The sequence below is a fragment of the Trichosurus vulpecula genome, chromosome 3 (assembly GCF_011100635.1).
Source record: "Trichosurus vulpecula isolate mTriVul1 chromosome 3, mTriVul1.pri, whole genome shotgun sequence".
In the NCBI taxonomy this organism is placed as follows: domain Eukaryota; kingdom Metazoa; phylum Chordata; class Mammalia; order Diprotodontia; family Phalangeridae; genus Trichosurus; species Trichosurus vulpecula.
Window position 1 is genome coordinate 136,724,176 of NC_050575.1, and position 25,098 is coordinate 136,749,273.

General features: G+C 37.4%; 1 protein-coding gene across 1 annotated transcript in view; it reads left to right on the top strand.

Annotated features, from left to right (window-relative positions):
• The first annotated feature begins 364 nt into the window (after nucleotides 1-364).
• The window catches only part of RHPN2 (rhophilin Rho GTPase binding protein 2), a 65,716-nt gene continuing 40,982 nt past the window's right edge, over nucleotides 365-25,098 (top strand). The window contains exons 1-2 of the mRNA XM_036749040.1: nucleotides 365-558; nucleotides 24,497-24,612. Of these exons, the coding sequence (XP_036604935.1) occupies nucleotides 493-558; nucleotides 24,497-24,612 (182 nt within the window). The 5' untranslated portion in view covers nucleotides 365-492. The remainder of the gene's footprint in view (nucleotides 559-24,496; nucleotides 24,613-25,098) is intronic.

Sequence of the window (25,098 nt, forward strand, 5' to 3'; positions counted from 1 at the left end):
GGAACGTAGCTGGCCTAGCAGAGGCTAATTATTCGTTGTAACCCTCAGCATGATTGAGGGAGGAAGGCCCCCAACAGCAGCATACATATAGCCTAAGCTCTGGCTCCGTAGGAGCCTCGGGCTTTCCGAGGTGACCACAGGCCTTTCCAGAACCAGGCAACCCTTCCCCCAGGCCAGCTTCCCTCCTTTCCTGAAACGGCACCACCCCAGCTTCGTGTGTTTCCAGGGCTCCGGGGGACACAAACAGGAGGAGGAGGAGAAGGAGGGGGAGGAGGGGGAGGAGGCAGGGAGGGAATGAGGGAGGGAGGGTGGAGGAGTGAGCTCAGCCTCCCTCCCCGGCCAGTAGGGGGAGGGGTCAGGGATCGAATCTCCAGCCCAGACTGCCAACCAGTCCAGCACTCTGCTGGGAGGCAGCGCCACGGCAAGACCGATCGGAAGAGCCCTCTACCACTGCCTCCAGCATCCTCAGTCCTCCCCAGGCCAGGATCCGACATGACGGACACCTTGCTGCCCCCGGCAGGTCGACCCTTGGAGGAGGGAGAATGCTATTTCCGAAAGGTGGGCTGCTCAGGGATTCGGCGTAGGGCAAGAAAGGTGTGGGCTGGGGATGGGGTGGAAGGAGTTGTGACGACTTTAGGTGAGTTGGGCTCGTACTTGGGCTCTGGTGGTGCCACGTCCCGGGCAGGTGCAGCGTGTACCAGTCCCAGGAAAGCCTCGGCGCCCCTCCCTCCAGGCCCCCAAAGCTGCTCAGCGCCTTGTAATCTCCCGGGTCAGGGCGAGGAAATGGACGATGGAGATTTAGCCTGTCTGAAGAACTGGAGTTTGTACTGGAGAGCAGGAGTCCCTTCCCTTCGCTCCCTTTGCTTCCCACTCTTTCCCTGGCCTTCATTGGAGACATGTGGATCCCATGAGGTTGTGGGGAATAGGGATATGCTGCCGCAGGAACTTTTTCTGGCGTTTAAATCCCACATCGAAGGGATTGCTTAAGGAGAGGAGTAGATGTTGGAACGATGAAATGAGGTGATTCTGAAGGCAACCGGATAGAGCACTGAGATTTGAGGAGTTTGTGAGGTTTTAGTTGCTAAGGACCGGACAATAGTGGTGGTTTAGGATTTAAAGAGAGGAGAAACCTTTCTAATGGGTCAAGTTACCTGTAGCATTCTAATCTTGGGAGCTCATTGGTGATTTCCCACACCACCAGTTTCAGCAGGTGTCTCCAAAAAGTTATATAAGCTCAGATGGAAACAACAGAATACTTTCCTCAGCCCGGAAGAAATGATTTGACAAAGGATTGATTGAGATGAAATTTTCATTTGACATTTGTATTAAAATTTCATTTCCTCGGTAGGTATTCGAGAGTTGTTTTACCAGTTAATGTTTTCCTTGTAAAGAGCAGAGAGCTGAAAAAGAATGGACCATGGCTTCAAATCATGCTACAGGATATAAAATAGCTGCTTTTCCCAAAGTTAGTGGTGAAATACCAAATTGCCCATAAACTTTGTACTTATTTGGAAATTATTTATGATTATTTTTACTTACAAAACTTTAACAAGGCAATTTGTTCCAGTATTTCTCACTTTTGGATATGCTATTAGAATTGGTACAGTGGATTTAAGACAGATTTAAGTTAGGGAAAACCACTGTGTAATTTTATGGCAGGTCGTTTAACCTTTCGAGGCTTCAATTTCCCTAACTGCAGAACGAGGAGCCTAGTTTAGATGCTTTCTAAGGCCTATTCAAGCCCTAAAATGGTCTCATTCTATGATTTTGTGAAAGCGCAGCATTAGGGAAACTCAGAAACTCAGAGCTCAGGGAGACTTTGCATCCAGATATCAAATCTGATTGGGAGAGGGCAGTCAGGTTTCAGTGTGGGTGTTAAAGGCTGTAATTTTTTCCCACTTCCACAGTTTATATGAATACTAATTTCATTTGCCTTCCAGCAATTATGCATTAACAGTTATCAACCAGGTGTTATTATATAGGATGCAGGAGGCTATGGAGTGAACCAGGACTATGGGTCATGTTTCCTAGGGTCAGTTCTGAATTAAACAAAGTTTTGCCAACTACATCATTAGTATTTATTACGTTGCTGTAGGGTGCATGGTACTCCAGGCAATTTAGAGAGCAGAGAGAAGACTTGCCTATGCAAAGAGAGATAATGATTAGGCAATAGAGATTTGGATGATGCAATATCCAAACAAATTTAACTAGGCAGGACCATACCACAATAGAAAAAATACACAGTAACAAAATTTAGTTTTAGAGTCCTTTTTTAGTTTTAGAGTCCCTATTTTGATCATTCTTCCAAGATAATCATGATGAAGTATTATGATGACACTTCCTAATACTTCAGCTCTTCTCAGGTGAATCCAGAAATAACCCTTCTGGAACTTTGCCAGCCATGACTAGGTTGGTTGAGTGGTTATTACTATTTTTTATAGCTTTCTGTGTAGAGTGTATAATTGGAAATAGGGAAGTGAAACTTTGTTTCTCAGAGTACATTCAGCTCTCAACTATTCAGGGTCTAATTATCCAAACCTCTTCTTATCCCTTTATGATCTTTATCTTGGGGCTTTTTTTTTTTGAACTGTGCAGTAACGTCTCAGAGAGGAAGAGTATATAGTGGAGAGAAGGCTGGAGACAGGAAGACCTGGTTCCAAGTCTTCCCTCATCTGTGTTTGTGTGTGCATATATACACACATATATTTACATAATCATATGTAAATGAAATACATACATACATACACTTGCTGTGTGATCCTGAGCAAGAGAATAATTCTCTCTGTCCCAGGCAGTTGCCTGTGTCTATATGTAGTAGCTCAGTTGCTGAATTGTCTCAGTGGAGGTAGTTTCCACACTAAAAGTTCACTACGTAAATGAAATCACAGGTATGGACTTAAACAAAAAGCAAAAAAACAAAAACAAAAAACAACCCAAACAAACAAAAGAATGGGCAAGAGTTCATCAGTTACCACTTAACTGGCTAAATCCAATGACCTAGTTTCAGTCTTCATCCTGTGATTTCTGAAAAGCTTTTGACACCCTGTAGTCACCCCACCCCTATTCTCTTGGATACTCTCTTCTCCTTTGATTTCTGTGACACTGCTCTCTTCTAGTTGAGAGGCAAGGTAGAAAGGGTACATGATCTGGTGTCAGAGGACTAGCATGATAGAGTGAAAAGAACACTGACTTGGCTCAGAGGAATTGGGTTCACATTAACCTTTTTGGCCCTCATATTCTACATGTGTAAAATAAGGCAGTTGGACTAGATGGTCTTTGAGGTCCCTTTCAGTTTTAGCTCTGTTACACAGTTATCTCTTCCATATCTCAGGGGTTAGGGCCACTGTACCCTTGTGATCTGAAAAATCCAAGTAAAACTTCTTGGCCAGAGAAGAAATCTGAATTATTCTAGTATTAAAAGATAAAATATGCTGATATTATGTAATACTCTATTTTATGCATTTCTGAGTTTCTAAACTTTTTCTGTGTTATCTGCCAGCCTTAGGGTATTGTTTGCAGCTTCCACAAAACTCTCAAAAATTGCCATTTAATTTCTTATGTTGACCCAAGATATATCAAAACCTCCATGGGGAAAGTTTTGATGTGGAAGGGGATAACTACTATGATCCTATGACCTGGGTTCAAAGTCAGCTCTGCCATTTAACCATTATGACCTTAGGGATTTTTTCTGTTCTTTGGTTCTATCTTCTAAAACGAGGAAGTTGGATTTGTTAATCTCAAGGGTTTTTTCCATCTCTTAAGTTAGTGATCTCCATGTTTGAATGATTGTTTTTTCTCAGTCTTCTTTACTGGCTTATCATGCATCTCCTGCCTCCTAAGCATAGATGTCCCACAAGACTTTATCCTGGACCATGTTCTCTATATACCTGCTTTCTTAGTAATCCCACCTACCCTCAAGGATTTTATTCTCACTTACTTGCAGATAAATCTCAAATTTATATATTCCACTGTAATCTCTCTAGAACTGTATCCAAATCACCAACTGGTTGCTGAATATCTCCACTTGTATGTATTTTTGGGAATTCAGCATTCCCTAAACATCTTCCCTTCTAACTTCCCCACCTCTGAACTTTCCTATGTCTGCTCCTAGTCTCTCCTTTCTCCAATTCATTGTCCACCAAGGTGCCAAAGTAATTTTCTAAAGCCCTTAAGTAGCTCCCTCTCCCCTTTGTAAGTGGTTACTATGAATGTGGAACATTGCATACACTGTCAGACATGATTGATGTGTTGAAATTCTTTGTTTCCTCTTTAAAAAAACAACTTTGTTACAAGGGATCGCTCCCTGGGTAGGGGAGAAAGGAGGGATATATTCAGAAATGAGGGATAGGTTTAGGGACTGATGCTTTGATTTCACTGGTATAGGGAACTCCTGACTGAGGAAATTACCTCTACCATTGTGGTGTGGCACTTTCTCTGAAACGCAGAGAGGACTGAGAAATTAAAGTGATGTGCCCATGGGGTCACACTTTCAGAATGTGCTGGAAGTGGCCCTGGAATCCAGGTGTTTTTGATTTCAAGACTGGCCCTCTATCCACTACACCACACAGTCTCGGATACTAAGTAAATATAAAATAAATGAGGACAGTGAGAATGGGAAAGTCCGAAACCCATTTGGGCTATTTAAAACTTATATGATCTTGTGTCTCAGTCTCTCTGTACCTCAGTTTTCTCATCTGAAAAAAATGACAGAATTGGACCAAATGCTGTTTAGGGTTCCTTGAAATTCCAAGTAAAAGGATCTGAGGAACGTGACACAGTAGAAAGAGCACTGGACTGGGCGTCAGGAGGCCCACATACTTATTCTGACTCTACTACTAGAGTCAATGTGGTATCAGTGTGACGTGATACAGATCGCTTTATCTTCCTGAAGCTCAGTGTCCTCATCTATGACATAAAGAAAGTTGAACTCTGTGATCTTTAAGGCAACTTTCAAGTCTGACATTCTATGCCCATAGACCATAAGATCATAAATTCAGAGGTAGAAGGGACCTCAGAGAACATCTAGTGTGACTCATCTTTTTAAAAAAGGTTTTATAAATATATGATATATGTATTGTAATATAAATATATATATATATTTATATAAATATACCTATTTATATAAATATAAATTCAGCAAGTACTGTACTGTACTAGGCACCATGGAGGACACAAAAAGAAGTATGTCCCCTCTGCAGTGGGCTATTGGGTGATGTTAGGGGCTCAATCTTATTGGTTCCCAGAGCTTTCTTTCCAGAGTAATTGGGATTCAAAAGAACCCAATACTCAGTTTGTCTCAAATTCCCCTTAAGCATCATAGAAATGCTTAGTTTCAGTTTTCAAATGTGGATTTAAGCTTCTAGGAAAAAAATGTGCTTATAAATAGTATGAGGTTTATGGAGATATGTTACAGGGTCATTGGATTCAGAGCCAGAAGGAACCTTAGAGATCATCCAAACTGACATCTTCATTTTACAAATGGAGCACCTGAGGTCCAGCGAGGGGAAGTGATTTATCCAAGCTAATACAGGTCGAGTAGCAGAGCTGGGATGCAAAGACCAGACCTTTATACTTCAGATCTAATGATCTCTCAACTATACCATATATTTTCTCTCTGTGAGCCTGTGTAGACTCTTTAAACCCTTACTTTGTGTTAAAAGTTTTAAGACAATAAATGAATAAAAGATTATTCTGGATGGAGTAGATCTAGATAAGGGTTTGTAGTGTAGAAATAAATGGAAGAAAAGGACAAAGGGAACGTAAAAGACATTTTTGAGAAATAAGTTTGAGTGTAATTTCCATTGACCTAAGGTAGATAAAGGGAAAACCTGTGATAGGTAGCAAACCTTAAAGATACTGAGGTTGGAATTTTAAAAATGAAGTTCTTTTTACCTATGGAGAAGATAAGAACTTATGCGAAATAACAAGATGAATCACCACTTTAAAATGTTAGTGTAATAGAGGGAGTTCCCTTCTACCTCAGTTGATATAGTCATAGGAGGTGAGGAATGTATTCACAAGGTGTTAATGAAATGTTAAACTGACCAGGGATGCTCTAAATCCTTATTTCTTTATGAGGTGCAAACACCTCTGTGATTCAGTCTAAAAAGGAACCACCTAATTGAACAAACAAATTAGCCATGCCCTTGAGGCCTTTAAATAGCTAGACTCTGGACAAATTTCAGTGATCTGTTGTTGGAGGCAGTTGTGGAGGAGACTCCTGTACCTGTACCAGAGAGCAGAACAGGGGGAGTTGATTTTATCTCCTCTGCCTTTCCCTATAAACCATATGACTTTGTATGGTTGCTGCTTGACCAGTAGAGGGACACTGTATGCAGCAGAGAGTAGAGACACACAGTCCATACAGACTAGGGTAGAGACAGTTATATAAGGAGGAAGTCACTTGAAGGAGTGAGATTTCTGGGACCAGAGAAGAGAGCCTATGGTTTTAAGAAAGGAGTTGCCCTGCCTTCCCCCCTCCAAAAAAAAAACCAACAAGAAAGGAGTCTTGAGAACCTAGCTGAACAGCTTTCTCAGTAGAGATGCTGCAACCAAGGGGAAAGCCTTGAAAAGACTGCACAAATAGGGAAAAGACTTCTAAGCCCTGCAAAACCAAGAGTTGCGAGTTGCCTTTGCCACACTTGTATTCTGTATAAGTGACCCACCATTATTGTACATTAGTTTTATGCTCATTCTTCCCATGGATGTGTGTATTTTTGAGTTCCCAGGTTTATGAGAAGACTTTTGTAGTAACTGCTCTTACTATACTTTTGAGTAAATGCCTTCACCAAGAACTCATTCCTCTACTTTCATGACTGTTAATGGGAAGCACACCAGTGGGGGCTCATGATCTATCAGTAGTGCAACTCCAAAGGGTTACCCCTGGGACCTGAGAATAATTGCCTTTCTAGGGACCCAAACCAAGAGCATGGGTGCAAATTAGGGGAGCAACCCAAAGGGGCTAATGTATTCCATATATGATTTTAAAATGAAACTTGTATCTCTTAATTGTGGGGAAAAAAAAGTTTAAAGTTGCATCAAGCAAAAAAAAGTGGAATTTGCCTTTTTTTAATAGAAACAAGATGAGTCTTCCTGATTAGTGATTTATATCTTCTTTTAAGTCAAGTTGATTTGAATCATATCCACCCTGAATGGGGAACAGGTTTAAACAGTTGACTGAAATAACTAACATCAAAAGATAATCCTCACAATTCAATTAAATTCAAGAAGCATTTATTATTACAGATAATTAAAGTTGGCTACAGATGTACAATAGTTCTATACATCAGGCTTGGTAGTACTGAAAAAGAAAGAAAAACAAAAGCCTTGTAACAAATTTGCATAGTCAAGTAAAACGAATTCCTACACTGGCCATGTCCAAAAAATATGTCTCAACTTGCACCCTGAGTCCCTTATCTCTCTTTGAGGAGGTAGATAGCGTAGGACCTCTGGAATAGTAGGTGGTCTTTGTGTTTGATCATAGTTTCCCACCGAAGAGGGTGGTGTGATAGGAATGTGATCATTACTAGTGCTCTAGGTTTGATACAGTCTACTTCTTCTTCCCTGTCCACTTGTCTTTCTTTCACCCAAAGCCCAAACACAAGTTCTTATACTTTCTTTCCTCTTAAACCCTTCCTCCTAATCCTCTTTCTATGGTTAGAATTTGTTTTGCTTAGAATTAATCTCTCCCTTAATCTACCCTCCCTCTTATTTTTTCCCTCATTCCTTTATTCCTTCTGTTTTGTTGTTGAGTCAAATGTATTTCTGTACCCAACTGTGCGTGTATTCTTCTCTTCCTTGACCAGTTATGATAAAAGTGAGGTTCAGGGGCTGCTCTCTTTCTGCTTTTTTGTATAGTCTTTTACTTGTGTATCCAAATTATGTGAGATAATTTCTCCCACCTTTCCTCTCACTTTTTCTCCCCTAGTGTATTCCTTTTCTTTTCTCTTTCTTTCTTTTAAATAATCAAAATTTAAAAAAAGGAATTAAACAAAACTATTCCCAGGCTTTCTTATCAGAAAGTCCCCAAAGCTCACAACCTAAGTGTCATCCTTGACTCTTCACTATCCCATGTCCAATCTGTATCCAAGACCTGTTAATTTAACCTTTGCAACATTTCTTGAATACATTCCCTTCTCTCCTCTGATGCTGTCATCATCCTGGTGAGCAACCCCTCATCCACTCACCCTCCAATAGCCTGCTTGCCACAGATGTCTCCCCATCCCAGTGCATCCTCTATTCCACCACCAACGTGATTTTCCTCAAGTGCAGGTCTGACTATGTCACCCTAAATTTCAGGAAACTGCTATAGCTCTCTATCATTTCCAGGACAAATATAAAATTCCTTGTTTGGCATTCAAAAACCTTTATAACCTAGTCCTTCCCCTACCTATCCAGTCTTTTTATACCTTATACCCCCTATGTAGCCTTTGATCCAGTGACACTGGCCTTACAGTTCCACAAACCAGACACTTCCATTTCTTGACTCTGGGTATTTCCTCTGGCTATCTCCCATGCCTGGAATGCTCTTTCCTCATCTCTATGTCCTGGCTTCCCTAGATAAAATCCTGCCTTCTATAGGGAATCTTTCCTAATCTCTCTTAATTCTAGTGCCTTCCCTATGTTAATTATTTTCTATTTATCATACATAGATATATAATCACATATTATGCACTATATATATTATATATAATATATTCAGGCACTATATATATTATTTATATAATATATCAGGCATATCTGTGGAGATATTATGAGCTACTTCCAGACCACTGCAATAAATTGAGTATCTCCATAAAGCCAGTCACACAAATTTTTTGGTTTCCCAGTTAAAAGTTTCCCATATAAAAGTTATGTTTACACTATGCTATAGTCTGTTAAGTGTGCAATAGTATTATGTCTAATATTTTAATTAATCTTAATTTAAAAATATTTTATTGCTAAAAAAAATGCTAACCATCATGTGACCCTCCCCTTCCCCCACTCAATAAACTGCAGTAGTTTGCTGTTAACTCCACAATCAAATATAAAATCCTCTATTTGGCTTTTAAAGCTGCTTTTAAAATGGCCCCTTCCTACCTTTCTAGTCTTCTTATACCTTGTTCCCCTCCATAAACTCAGTGATACTGTGACTTTGACCTCCGTGCTGTTCTTTGCACAAAACACTACATCTCTGCACATGCCTTTTCAGAAGCTGTCTCTCTTGCCTAGAACACTCTCTCTCCTTACCTCTGCCTCCTGACTTCCTTGCCATCCTTTAGACTCAGCTCAAATCTCACCTTCTACAAGAGGCCTTTCTAGGTCTTACCTTCCTGCCCCCACTTCCCTTTAAGATTACCTTCTGTTTACACTGTATATAACTTACATGTATATAGGTTTGTTTGTTTGTTTGTTTGTTTGTTTTTTTTTGCTTTTTTATCTCTCTCATTAGGATGGGAGCTCCTGGAGGGCAGGCATCTTGCCTTTCTGGCTATCCCCAGCATTTAGTGTAGTGCCTGATACATAGTAGGGGCTTAATGAATGCCTACTTGACTTTTTGAGTTTCTTATATATCTTGGAAATTAGATCTTTACCAGTTAATTATTTCCCTTCTCTTTTCAACCATGTATGTTTTGTGTGTACAAAAACATTTGCATTTTATATAATCAAAATTTTCCATTTCATATTCTGTGATCCTTTCTATTCCTTGGGGTTTTTTTCCCCATAAATTCTTCCCATATCTATAGATATGGAAGGTAATTTCTTCTTTATTCCTCTAAATTTATAATATGACTTTATATCTGTCATGTATATATTTGCAATTTATTTTGCTATACAGTATAAGAAATTAATCTATACCTAATTTCTGGCAGGCTCTGTACCAGTTTTTGCAGCAGTTTTTTTTTTTTTTTTTGGTGGGGGCATCAAATAGTGAGTTGTTGGTAGCTGGGGTCTGCTAGTTTATTTAATACTATTTCACTATGGTTATTTGCTTCTGCATGTTGTGTACCTGATCTGTTCCAGTGATTTTTAAAAATCAATTTGATGATAACTACTTTGTAGTATAGTTTGCAATCTGATACTGCTAGACGTTCCTTCCCACCTTTTTTTTCTTTATTTCCTTTTAGGCTCTTGGCTTGACCTTTTGTTCTTCCAGATGAATTCTATCCTTTTTTTTCTAGCTCTATAAAGTTATATTTCTCGTATTTTGGAATAGCATTGTAGGGCAGGTAGGTGGCATAGTGGGTAGAATTTGAGGCCTGGAGTCAGGAAGACCTGAGTAAAAATCCGGCTTCAGACATTACTAGCTGTGTGGCCCTGGGCAAGTCACTTAACCCTGTTTTTCTCAGCTTCCTTATCTGTTAAAAAAAAAAAAAGAGCTGGAGTAGGAAATGGCAAAATCCCCAAATGGGATTATGAAGATTTGGGCAGGACTGAACAAAAACAAGTAGTACTGAATAAGCAAATCAATTTATTATTGTCATTTTAATGATACTGATTTAGCATATCCTAGAACATTCAATATTTCTATAATTTAGTTCTGTCTTTATTTCTATAGAGGGGGGAGTATAGTTGTATTCGTATAGTTCCTCTGTGTCTTGGTAGGCACACTCCCAAATATTTTATATATTCTGTAGTTATTTTTGATGAAACTTGTCTTTCTGTGTCTTCCTACTATGTTTTATTGGTAAAAGGCAGAAATGCTAATACTTTATGTTTATTTTATGTTTTGTAACTTTGTTGGAATTCTTGTTTCAACTTTTAGTTGACTCTCAAGGATTCTCTAAAATATCATTTGCAAAACAAAATGACTATTTTATTTCTTCCTTGTCTATGATTATTTCCTCTGTTTCTTTTTCTTATTTTATTTTTAGAGCTGGCATTTCTAGAACTATATCAAACATTGGTGGTGATAAGGGACATCTTTGTTTTATCCCTGATTTCATTCGAAAGGCTAGTTTTTCTGTACTGCATGTAATTCTGGCTCATGGTTTTAGATAGATTTTATTTACCAAAGTAAGCAAATGTCCATTTATTCTCATGTTTCTTTTTTTTGTTTTTCCTTATGTTTTTTCACTTAATAGAATTTTATTTTTTCCAACTACATGTAAAGATAGCTTTCAACATTCACTTTTATAAGATTTTGAGTTCCAGATTTTTTCTCCCTTCCTCCCCAAGATAGCAAGCAATCTGATATAGGTTATGTATGTACAATCGTATCAAACACATTTCCACATTAGTCATGTTATGAAAGAAGAAGCAGAATAAAAGAGAAAAACCACAAGAAAGAAAAAACAAAAAAAAAGTGAAAATAGTATGCTTCTATCTGTATTCAGACTACACAGGTCTTTCTCTGGATGTGGATAACATTTTCTATCATGGGTCTTTTGGAACTGTCTTAGAGCATTGTATTGATGAAAAGAGCTAAGTCTGTCATGGTTGATCGTCAAACAATGTTGCTGTTACTGTGTACAATGTTCTGGTTCTGCTCACTTCACTCAGCATCAGTTCATGTAAGTCTTTCCTGGTTTTTCTGAAATCTGCCTGCTCTTTCTTATAGCACAATAATATTCCTTTACATTCATATACTACAACTTGTTCAGCCATTCCCCAGTTGATGGGCTGGCATCCCCTCAATTTCCAATTCTTTGCCACCACAAGAAAGAGCTGCTGTAAATATTTTTGTATATGTGGGTCCTTTTTCATTTTTTGTGATGTCTTTGTCATACACACCTAGTAGTGGTATTGCTGGTTCAAAGGGTATGCACAATTTGATTGCCCTTTAGGCATAGTTTCAAATTGTTCTCCAGAATGGTTGTATTAGTTCACAACATCACCAGCAATGCATTAGTATTCCAACTTTCCCACATCTTCTCTGACATTTATCATTTTCCTTTTCTGTCATATTAGCCAGTCTTACAGGTGTGAGATGGTACCTGAGAGTTGTTTTAATTTGCATTTCTCCAATCAATAGTGATTTAGAGCTTTTTTTCATATGACTATAGATAAGCTTTAATTTCTTCATCTGAAATCATGTTTCTTTACAGTAATGTGTATTACATCTTCTCCAAAGTATTTTCTACATCTGTCGACATAATCATATGATTTTTGTTGTTATAAAATGATCTATTATGTTTATGATTTTCCTAATATTGAACCAACCTTTCAGTCCTGGTATAAATTCTGCCTGGTCACAGTGTATTTTTTTTATATGTTACTATATCTTCTCTGTTAATAATTCACTTAAACTTTTTGAATCAGTATTCATTAGGGATGTTGGTCTATACTTTTCTTTCTCTGTTTTGACTTCCCCTGGTTTAGGTACTAAGATCATATTTGTATCATCATGCTGTCCTTTTTTTAAATAGTATTTTATTTTTTCCCATTTACATGTAAAGACAATTTTTAACTTCATTTAAAAAAATTTGAATTACAAATATCCTCTTGCCCCTTCCTGAAACGTAAGCAATTTGATATAGGTTATACATGTGCAGTCATATCATGCTATCTTTTTAAAAGAACATGTACCATAGAACCATATCAAAGAACCATAAGCAGCCCCTCATATAAAGTAGGTGTTGTTGAGGTAGTTAGTGTAGGCAGCCAACCATCTAGCATGTAATAGGCAAGGGGATACCATTATAATATTTTTTAAAAGTTACGTTTTTTTGTGCCACACCTTTCTGCTCTCCATAATGTTTAGCCATTGACTGTGATAAAGCAAGTCAAAGCTTCACGACCTTCAATGAACTACAGAATTTTCAGATCTTGCCCTGGGGGTACATAAACACTTTAATGAAACTCTGCCCTGATAGTACTTGTAGGTTGTTTCTCTGGTACTTCACTTCCTTGTTTTCTTGGGTAGGATTAGGATGACTTTCTTTTCTGATTCTTATTTATAGAAGTGCTTATTTTTGTTAATTATTGCAATTCAAATTTATGTAGCACTTTTCAGTTTTCAAAGCATTTGCTTCCCCCCAATTACAGACAAACTGGTGAAAGTGTTTTTGCCTGATCCATTGCAGAAAAGGCTACTTTTCTGATTCTTGATATGGTTTCCTATTTCTCACATTTGTAAGAGTGTTGATGCTATGTAGTAGCACTAGAAGGCTGCTTGTACGTCACTGATCTTGTAGTTAATACTGTTTTATAGAATACTTGGACTAATTTACAGCTCCATCCACTGTATCTTAGCTTATCTTTCCAGAACACCTCCAGTGTTGGCTATTATCGTCTTTGCCAATTTTCTAGATGTGAGGTAAAACCTCAGAGATGTTTTTACTTGTTTTTCTCTTATCAGTCATAATTTGGAGCAACCAGTAAAGGTTTTTTTTAAAAATAAAGCAATCAAACCCAAAATAAGTCATAGAAATGTCAGAAGAAGAGGGGGAAGGAAATAATAAGTGCTAGGTACTGTGCTAAACCCTTTACAAATATTATCTCATTTGGTCCTTACAACAACCAGGGGAAGTAGGTGCTGTTATTATCCTCATTTTACCATTGAAGAAATTGGGGGGGGGGAGGTTTAAGTGACTTGACCAGGGTCATACAGCAAGGATCTGAGGTCACATTTGAACTCAGATCTTTCCGACTTCAGGCTCAGCACTCTAATCACTACCTAGCTGCCTAGATAAGATAGGATTGAGATAAAATGCTGAATATACTAAAGAAAAAGAGAGAGCATTACAAACTTCGCTGGCTCAAAGATGACTTCCTGCCTGGCATAAATGTACAGTTTATCCAAGCAGATCTCCATTAGCAGAATTAGATGGTTATTGTCTGGCCTCTTGGGAACAATGGCTACCATGTTATCTGTGATCTGCTTATCTCCTGTTGACATTTAGGCCTCTGTGCTTCTCCCTGGTTCATTTTGACTCCAGGTTGTATTTTCTTTTTTCTCACTTGGGTGTTAGTTTTCATTTGGGGCCTTTCCTTTTTACTGGAATTTCGTTTTCTCCCTCTTTTAGTTCCTTACACATACTTTTTCTCTATCTCTCATTCTTTCTTTGTCATTACATGAAGGGCCCTACTTAAAAAAAAATAGTATACCAGACATCACCAGTAAACACAATAATCAACTGGAATGGTGTTTTTTTTTTTAAGTGACCATAAAAATCTGATCCTTATGTCCACCATGATAAATATCTTGGGGGAAAATTTTTTTTTAATTGGGAATACAAAGTTGTTTCTATCAGGTATGAAAACTTTTTTTAAATTGGGAATACAAAGTTGCTTCTATCAGGTATCTTTCCTAAAGTTATTTCTTTGTCTCGAAGGCTCTTGTGAGCATTTATTAACTTACTCTGCAGATATCAATTTAATAACTATTTGAATGAATGTTACCATAGAGGAGATAACTACTCAGCAATGGATTGGACTAGATGACCTCTGAGGTTCCTTTCAGCTCAAGAAATTCTATGCTAAAGTACAACCATAAGTACAAGGTATAGAATTATTAACCTTTATATTTTCATTTTCTCAAAACATTAATTTTTTTTTTGTCAATTAGTTGTGTCCAGCTCTTTGTGACCGGATTTACGGTTTTCTTGGCAAAGACAATGGAGTGGTTTGCCATTGCCTTCTCCAGCTCATTTTACAGATGAGGAAACTGAGGCAAACAGGGTTAAGTGAATCGATCACTGTCCCACAGCTAGTGTGTCTGTGTGGTCATATTTGAATTCAGATCCTCCTGACTCCAGGCCTGGTGCTCTATCCTCCACACCAGTTAATTCAGCTTTATTTCCATTCTTTCTTATTCCCTAACTAAAGTAGGAGTTCCTTCTTTCAGTCTAGCAGCAGCACCCAAGTTTAGCACTTGCAGTTAGGCTTTGTTTGCTGTGAATTTACTGTCCTATTCACACTGTAGAAAAGAATTCTCTTTTGACCCAGAAGTCCTACTTAGCTTCTCCTCTGCCTTGTAATTTGCCTCATTTAGTATACTGTTTAGTAGTTTAAATTAAAATTTGAATTAATAAGTTAAAATCAAGACTTAAATTTATACATCTTATTAATGTCTTTTGCTTTTAAATCACAGTCATTTCCATTTACGCCCTCAACTCCCTAATTGATGAGGCATCCTTCTCAAAAACAACCAAACAGTTTAGCAAAATCAAGCAACACAGAAACCTGCATTAATTTCAAGGCTGTTAAAAAGTATGAAACCTTTCCCTTGTGCCAAGAAATAACAATTTTTTTTCTGGTTTACAATAAGGTTGGATATTTGATTACATATTCCGCACTATCTATTTGTGTCTCTGGCCATTTGGCTTCATTTAACCAAAACTTCTGTCTTGCCTTTTTGTTTTAGGCATTATCATTTCTTCTAACATCTGAACCCTGAAAATGAACACTATGAGGCCTCTATGGATAGGACAGGAGAGACTTAGGGTTAAGGTTCTCTATTAAGAAACAGGTTTGTTGTTTGTCCGAGTATTAGCCTGGCAGTTTGGCTGAATGGTAATGGTGGTCACCGCCCAATTGCTTTATCTTTTGCTTTAAAATTCCACCTGTATGAATCAGGAGCAAGAAAGTGGAGCCTATGGGAAGGGCCTATAAGACAAATATTTCCTTGCATTTCGGCTTAGTTGAGCCCTGGATATCAGGCCCTAGGAGGCATGCAGCAGGCAAGGGAGGATTCCCCAGGGCAGAAAAAGAATTTGCCCTATGAATCAGAGGAGAATTGTCTGAAAGTTAATATGATGTGCTGTTGTAAGTGGTGGTGTGTTTCCTGGGGGTTATTTGGACAAGTCCCAAAGCACCACATGATTATACCTCACATTTGTTTTGGCTTGAGCTCCATTTCCTTCTTTAGATTTACTTCTCAAAGTTGGCAAATGATGACATTGGGAGGCAGCATGTAGCTCAGCCAACTATAGGAAGGATAAAGCAGATGTACTGCTCCTCTTGAATGTCTGGCAAAGTCAATAACTAGTTATGCAACCCGAATAATAACTACCTCCTACCATAGATGACAGAACATTTTAGGGGCACTTGATAAGACAAGATTCCTATCTTCTGCAAACCAGATTTGATGATTTGATGAAATCTGTGTTAAACTGAGCCTTTTTACATGTTTTTTAAAACATTAATTCAGATTTGTTTTTATTTGTTAAAAGGAAAAAAAAAGACAAGGTAAAATGATTTCTATGTGAAATCGTATTACCACAAACTCTGAGAGTACTTAAATTCTTTCAGTGGAGTGGCCCCTTTTTTTGGCAATCAAATAAATGGGCCATTGGTTAGGATCTCCTGGGGTTAGGGTGTCTTTCGGGGGGGGGGGGGGGAGGATGATTTTGTAGCAGCTATATGGTATAGTGGTTAGAGCTATCCCAGAACCAGAAAGACCTGGATTCTAGTTCTGCTTCTTGACACATACTAGATATGTGACTCTGGGAAAGTTACTTAACCTCTCAGTGATTTAGGCAACTCCCCAGTTGACTGAGGGACTTTCCTCATTTGGAAGTTCTCTATTCCAATAAAACCACTGATTTAGTCCCTATACCTATCTCTATCAATTGTAATAGAGATTAACCTATATTTGGGGTACAATAAAAACTTGGTTAGAAGCAAAACAAAGGGAGCCAGTTCATCAAACTCCGGTTGATTCTTGTTGTTCTGATCTGTTTCCCTTTAGCGTCTCTAAAACCTATAGATGAATAAAAGAGAGGGATGTTCAAGATGATCTCTTAAGGTTTATTTTAACTCTAGCATTCTACAATTCTGTGAATGCAGGGACTTGGATGTGCTGACAGGGGCGGCTGAGTGTTTTCCCTAGCAATGGGTCTTCTGAGATCCTCATATATGAAAGAGCAATACTTTATATTTTTTTGTCTATATATCCAACAATTTCTGCAAATATGAACAAATTGATAAATGAAGGACTAAAACTCTAAGTCAATGATGTAACTGCAATTATTATCAAATCTTAGTAATGGAAACTCTAGAAGTGGGAACACTGAGTTAGAGGGTATGGTGAGTTTTGTAGCTCATGTATATTGCCAGAATACTTTTTGAAAAAAAAAATTTTGCCAATATGTTTCTACTAACAATATAATATTCTACATATTTTGCCACAGTTTCATCAAAATTAAATTTTTTTTGTCAATTTAATGGGTATGAGGGGATGTGTTACTTCAAAGTGATTTAAATTTGCATTCCTTTAATTATGAAGAAGTTGAAAAACTTTTCAAATGATAACAGTTTATGTTTCTTCTTTCAAAAATTGTGTATATCCTTTGACTATTTCTCCATTAGAAAACAGGTATTATTCTTAATGTATCAATTCCATATAGATTTTGGATGTTAGATATTCATCATCTATGTTATTACAAATATATTTTTTCCAATCTCTTGACCTGTTTTTAAAAATTTTAGATATTGGGTTTTTTTGTTTTGTTTCCTCTTCAAAAGGTTTTTTTTAGTGTGATGAAATCCATCTGACCTCATGGGGCTCTTCTGAGGATCAAATAAGATCAGGTCCATAAAGCATTTCACAAATATCAGCTAGTATCACTATTTTGTCCCTACTAATTTATTTTATTTGTATAATAAGAATTTTTCTTTTCTTCCCAATTGGGATAAATAATCTTTTCCTTTTCCTCAGTTTTGAAATGATTTTAAAAAATATTTCAGACGTTGATGTGATTGGGTCAGTGATACTAAATGGTTTGAAGTATGGAACTAAAACAATTTTTGGCCAAACTAGTGATTTACCTTCCACTTTTTGATGGGTTTGTGATTCCACTTGTATTAGTACTCCTGCTTAGTGGTGCAGATCACAGCAGAGCTGTACTCTTTGGATTACCCTCAGAACTGATCATGTGCTGTGGCCTATTTACGTCTATCATTGTTCTTTGGGCTTTCCTCAATTTTGACTATTTGGTGAATGATATTGCATGATTCAGAGCCCTATCACTTTTATTGTTGTTAAAAACGATGGGTCTTTGTTTTAAGGAGAAGATAGACATACTATCCCTCCTCCCAATCTATATTTATGTTGGAAAATACTCCTCTGTGTCCATTTTAATTTAGGATTTTAGAGCTAGATGGGACTTTAAGAGTCATCAGGTTCAACAGGAAGGCTAGGCCTGTTTGTTTTTTTTTAAGTAGAGTGTTATAGAGTCGTCATCATAGTAAACAGGAGCTACATGAACACAGGGACTATGTTGTTTTTCATCTATATCCCTAGCAACAAGAACACTGTCTTTCCCATAGCAGGTGCTCAGTAATGTTTGTTGAATTTTGGAAACGGCTAGATTGGTGATTTCATAGACTCCTACCATACTAGAGCTGAGAAAGGTGTTAGAAAAGTTCTTTGAGGAAGCTGGGGTCCAGAGGAGCCAGGTGACTTGTTTTAGCACGTAAAACAAATTGGTGGCAGAGCAAAGACTAAAACTCAGGTCTTTTGGCTCTGTCTAGTGTTCTTTCCACTGCAACATGTTTTTAGAACTTATCACCTGACTAAACCTTGGCTGTTTATTTTTAGTGTAAAGTCCTTAAAGACCTATTCTAAAAAGGCAGTGTGGTGGAGTGGAAGTAATTCTTAATTAGGTAGAATTGCAAAAAAAGGAATCCCAATGTACCAAGATATGGACAAAGTGTACAGGAGATCCTTGCCTTCAAAATAATTTATTTTCACTATTACCTAGAGAGGAAGTCATTTTACCTGAGCAATCTCCTGCTCAGGTATGGGTGGGATTGAGGAAATGCATTGGTCTGACACACACAACCACTTGTGATAATAGGTCCAGATCCACATTCTCTTTTTGCTAGAATAAGTTGAACTTTGAACATTCAGGGAACCTCATATGAATCATACTTCCTTCACTTCTAGAAGAGTTCAAGATGCATTTATGTAAGTTTTCATCCTGATGCTGCAGTATGGGTATGCCAGTACGAGGTACTACTGGGCTGGAAGGAAGGCCACCAGTCACATAGGTCCTCCATAGAAATTTTAGGGAAAACCAGAGACAAAAATTGCACATTTAGAAGTTGTAGGAGGAATGGATCCTGATCTTCAAAAGGGAATTTTCCTCACACCAAAGAAATCACAGATTTATCAAAGTGTATTGATGCCTGGTGTTTCCCATTAGTGAGAAGTAGGATGATTCTAGGTAAAATTTCCCTATCAAAGCTAAACTTAAACATTTCTGTGTTTTGGATTTTAATTTTACTCCATGTCTTCAAGCCAATTAGCCTCATGTGAAAATTGTGGACAAGTCAAAGTAATAGAAGAACTAAGAGTTTTCTATCCATTACTGAAAGTGGTAGAACTCCTAAGAAGGCACATCCTGAAATTAGCAGTAAAAAAAAAAAAGTATAAGTCTTGTAATTTTGTGGCAAAGTGTAACAAATCTCCCTGGTAATTTTTCAGAAGATAGGAGGAAAAGAATGAGTTCAGTCTTTATATTGTTTCAGATAAGTTACATTTAGCTTTTATTTAAAAGGGTCCAGATTAGGTGTTGAGATTTCTTGTTAGGAATCATTTAATGGTTTAAAAAATAGCCAGCTTTTGATGTTTTACCTGAAACAGGCATAATATCAGAGTAAATAGTGAGAGAGGGAATCCAGAGATGGCAAAGTAAATTCTTATGTAGGAACACCTCGGTGTAATAAGGGACAATGTGACTCATCTCTAATACATCATTTTAGAGACCACCAATAAAGCAGTCCTTGAGTATGTCAGTGGCCAAGATGGCCAATTCTTCTGAAATCCCATGGCATATTCCTCTCTACTCCAGCCACCCATACCTTGGATCTTACTATTACCCACAAGGAATCCACTTCGTACATAAAAAACTTTGACATTCCTCTGTCTCTCATTATAACTGATTGCTCTATCTCTTCCCATGCCTCACCCCTCCTAAACCAATTCTTCACCCTCATAACAGTTTGTAATTCCTTCACCACTTGGTACTTTTCTCAGGCCATTACCTTTGGTTTTCCTCCTTTTCCAGTCTTGACCCTGTTATAGTTAATCATTCAACCCTACGCTGTCATTTACTTTGAATCCCTTGTTCCCTTGTTCTACTGCTGCTCATCTTTTGCTAAACTCCAGCCCTGGATTTTATCCACCGTCTACCTCTTCTGCTCCTAACTACATGCTGTTGAACAGAGATGAAAGAAGTCATACAACCATGTTGATTGGATACACTATAAATTCATCTTCTCTAAACTCTGACTCTCACTGCAAACAAGGCAATCTCTTCATTCCTCTCAGGTTGATTCCCTACCTCGTTCCCCAAAGAAGCTGTTCCAGAGTTTCTCTATTCAAGTATCACAAACTTCTTTCCCTCCCTCCCCTCATCTGAGCACTTTGTCTATTACTTTACTTAAAAATTTTAGGTCATTTGCCATGAAATTCTCTTCTCTATTCTTCATCTCAAAATTGCATGACATCATCCTCCATTCTCTCCTCATTTTTCCTAGTTTCTTATAATGAGATGGCCCTTCACATTGCCAAGACCAGTCCCTCCATATGTGCCCTTGCTCCATCCCCTATAATCTTTTCTAGCAGATTAATCCCTTGTGATCTTCAGCCTTTCTCTATCTGCTGGTTCTTTCCCTCTTGTTTTCAAACATGCCCAAGTATTGTGCATTCTTAAAAAACCTCGACTAGATCCAACCATCCCGTCAAAATATCATCCTATATCTCTCCTTCCTTTCTCTGCCAAACTCTGAAAATATTGTCTATGCTCATTGTCTTCACTTGGTCTCCCTCCCTAACCTTTGCCTTTTGGCTTCCAAACTTGTCACTCAACTAAACTACTCTCTTTAAAATTACCAAGGGTCTTAGTTGTCGAATCTTATGGTCTTTTCTTAGTTCTTCTTGAGGTCATCCTTGACCTATCTGCTTCATTTGAACACTATTGACCACTCTCTTATCCTGGATAATCTATTCCCTAGGATTTTGTGATATTATTCTTTCCGGTTCTCCCTCTAATGAGTGACTGTTTCTCATTTTCCTTTGATGGTTCATCATCCATATCATGCCTGCTAACTATGAGTATTCCCCCAGGAGAATAGGTCCTCTTCTCTTTTCCCTCACACTCTCTCGACCTGGTTTTAACAGTCCTATCTATGCAAATGGCTCATATACATACATATATAAGTCTCTAGAATAGAATGAATGTGCAAAGCACTGTGCTAATTCTGGGGCTACAAGTAGGAAAGTAAGACTGTTCTGAAAGAGCTCACACTGTAATGTGAGGGACAATACATATGGAAGGTTTAACTCCAAGTCAGACGGAAGATCCCATCATCTTTAGGGTACAGTGGTAAAGGAGATACTTGTTCTGTATAAATTTACATGTGTACTTGTTGTCTTCCCTTTAAAATGTAATCCTCTTGAGAGTAGAGATTGTTTGATGTATTGAATTTGTATCCTCACCTCCTAGTAGAGTGGTTGGCATGTGGTAGTTTAATAAATATGCATTGATTGGCCCATTTCTTCCTTTCCTAAGATTGAGAGCATATTGGCTATTTATGGAAGGGTTTGATAGATAATAGCAGAAATGATGATCATGTGACCAAACTATAAACTATAGAGAATGTATTCTGGTTTCAGCTACTTTCACCTACCAACTCCTTGAAAATAAACCATAATTTAGAAAAAAATCCACCAAATTAGATAATAGTTTATTTTATTTTTTTCTTTTAAAACTTTTAAAAACTTTATTTAAACTTAAATACAGAGTGAGAAAAGAAAGGAAAAGATTTCCATGTACACAGCAGAACATAGAGGATTCAATATAAGACAAATTACCATTTCAAACTGTTTACTTTTTTAAAAAATCTACGTAATAAATACTATACTTTGTTTTAAAACTACCCAGCTTTTCTGTGCTTCCTTTCTAAGTTTTCTTTTATTCTCTGCTATGCGTGCTTTATTTTATTTTTTCTCCTTCCCTCCACACTTTGTCCTAGAGAAGGCTACAATTAAACATGAATATATATATATATATATATCCATATGCAGTTATATCTACACATACATATATGTATACACACATACATACATGTAAGACCATACAATATAAATATTTCTGTTTGCCAGTTCTTTTTCTGGAGGTGGGTAGCATCTTCCTTCATAGGCCCAAGTCTTTTCATGTTTTTTTTTCCCCATGTTTTTCTAAAATCATTCAGCTTATCATTTCTTAAATTACAGTAGTATTCCATCACAATCTTATACCACAACGTGTTTAGCCATTCCCCAATTGAAGGGCATCTATCATTTTAGCCAATCTCATGGGTGTAAGATGGTATCTCAAAGTTGTTTTAATTTGCATTTCTCTAATCAATAATGATTTAGAGCATTTTTGTATATGACTCTATGTGGTTTTGATTTCTTCATAGAAAAACTGCCTATTCATATCCTTTGACCATTTGTCAACTAGGGAACAATTCGTATTCTGATGAAATTGACAAAGTTTTTTATGTATTGGAGAAATTGGGACCTTTATCTGAGAGATTGTCTAGGAAAGTTTTTTTTTCTCATTTTTTTGCTATCCCTCTGGTCTTGACTGCATTTATTTTATTTGTACAAGAACTTTTTGATTTAATGTAATTGAAATTATCCATTTTACAGTTCATAGTGCTCTCTATCCATTGTTTCTTCATATGTTATTCTGTGATCCATGAGTCTATCAGATACTGTGTTCTATGTTCTTCTAATTTTCTTGTGATATCTCCTTTTATATCCAGGCCATGTATCTATTTTGACCTTATCTTGGTACATCTTATAAGATATTGGTCTATGCCCAATTTCTACCAGACTGCTTTCCAGCTTTCCTAACAGTTTTCACGAAATAATGAATTCTTATCCCTAATACTTAAATCTTTACATTTTTCAAACACAAGGTTGCTATAGTCTTTACTGTTGTGTATTATATGTGTACTTGGTTCCACTGTCCTACCTTTCTGCTTCTTAGCCAATACCCGATAGTTTTGAGATTTACTGCCACATAATATAATTTAAGGTCTGGTACTGTAGAATCTCCTTCCTTTACATTTTTTCATTAGTTTCTTTGAAATTCTTGACCTTTTGTTCTTCCAAATGAGTTTTGTTATTATTTTTTCTAACTCAGTAAAATAATTTCTTTAGTAATTTAATTGGGATGGCATTGAATACATAAGTATAAAATTATCATTTTTATTATATTAGCTTTGCTAATTGTTAACAGCAATTAAAATTTCTCCAACTACTTAAACCTGACTTTATTTGTATAAAGAATGTTTTATAATTATATTCATGTAGTTCCTGGGTCTGTTTTGGCAGGTATACTCTCAGGTATTTTATACTGTCTATAGTTAGGTTTTTTTTTTTGGAGGGGGGAAGGCAGGGCAATTGGGGTTAAGTGATTTGCCCAAGGTCACATAGCTAGTGTGTCAAGTGTCTGAGGCTGGATTTGAACTCAGGTCCTCCTGACTCCAGGGCCAGTGCTCTTCTCACTGCGCCATCTAGCTGCCCCTGGCTGTAGTTATTTTAAACGGTCCAAAACAATATCGAATAATATTAGTTATACACAGTGTTTTTTCCCTGTTTTCTCTCTTAATCAAATCTGTTTTAGCTTTAACTTTGTCTGAGATCATGATTGCTACCCCTGCTTTTTTTTTTTAAACATGAGCTGAAGCATAATAAATTCTACTCCAGCCCTTTATTTTGACTCTGTCTCTCATTTTTTATTATGTCTTTCGTAAGCAACATATTGCTGAGTTCAGATCTTTAATCCATTCTGCTATCCATTTCCCTTTTATGGGTAAATTCATTTTATTCACATTCAAAGTTATAATTGCTCATTGCATATTTCCTACCATCCTATTTTTCCTCACTGTCCTCCTTCCCCTATTTACCCCATCCCTCCTCCCAAGCCTAATGTGCTTCTACCCACTAGTTTGCCCTTCTCTTCCTTAATCTACCCACCCCTTTAAGAGTCCCTCCCTTATCCTCTCCCCCACCCTTCTAATTCTTAAGTTATCCCCTAGTCCTCTTATTTCTTTCTAAATTGAGAAGACTTTTATACTCTTCTAGATGTAAATATTGTTCCCTCTTTAATCTATTTCCAATGGGAGTAAGGGTTCAGTGAGGGTCCAGTTGTAGAGCTACTACAAGCCCTCACCCCGCTCTTGTTTCTTCTGTATCAGTTCATCCTTTCATGCCTAATTTGAATGAGATAATTGCTTCTTTTTACCTATCCCTACCCAGTTTTATGTTTTAGAATCACCCCACCATACTAAGCTCAGCCTAAGCCTTTCTTTCAAACTACCCAAGTAGATTATAATTTGAAAAGACATGCAACTCAAATTGACAACTACTCTGTTGATCTCCGGAATTTTGGATGTATGTGGGATTTATTTTGTTTTGAGACTAAACATTCCAGAATTCAATTAGAATGAAATAGTTTGTTCCATCCTAGGATTTTTAAAGTTCACAATTTAAAATTTAATATTAGATGAAATGTTATTTTTTTTTCTTTTTTGTTCTGTTGGGCACTGATAAACAATTTCTTATTGTTTCTAGGGTAGTAACCCCCTGGCTCAGACAGGGCGAAGCAAACTTCAGAATCAAAGGGCTGCATTAAACCAACAGATCATGAAAGCTGTTCGTATGAGAACTGGTGCTGAAAATCTTTTAAGGTACATTATTACTATTTCTGTTTCTAAAGCAACTGGAATTGGCTTCTCCGCCTTGAACCTTTTGTGGTCAGCTTAATAGTTTTTCTGACTTCCTGAGCAATGCTCAGGAAGTTTTGGATTTCATAAGTCACTTTATGCTCCATGTCTTTTAAATACCTGCAATCCACACAGATAGAGGCAGTGGTCTGAATTCACAGAATCACAAAGGATCTTTGAAACTCTTTAATCCAACCAGGACTTTAACAAGAATCTCTTCTATATATGGTACTCAACAAATGGTCGTCTAGTTCCCTCTGCTTAAAGACCCATGGTGAAGGGAAACACCGAGGCAATTACCTCTTGAGGCAGTGCTTTCTGTTTTTTTTAAAAATAGGATTTTGGACACATTCAGAACTGGGAGGGACTTCAGAGGACATCTAGTCTAATTTCCCTATTTTGCAAATGAGGAAATAGGGGCACAAAGAGGTTAAATGAGTTTTCCAAGGT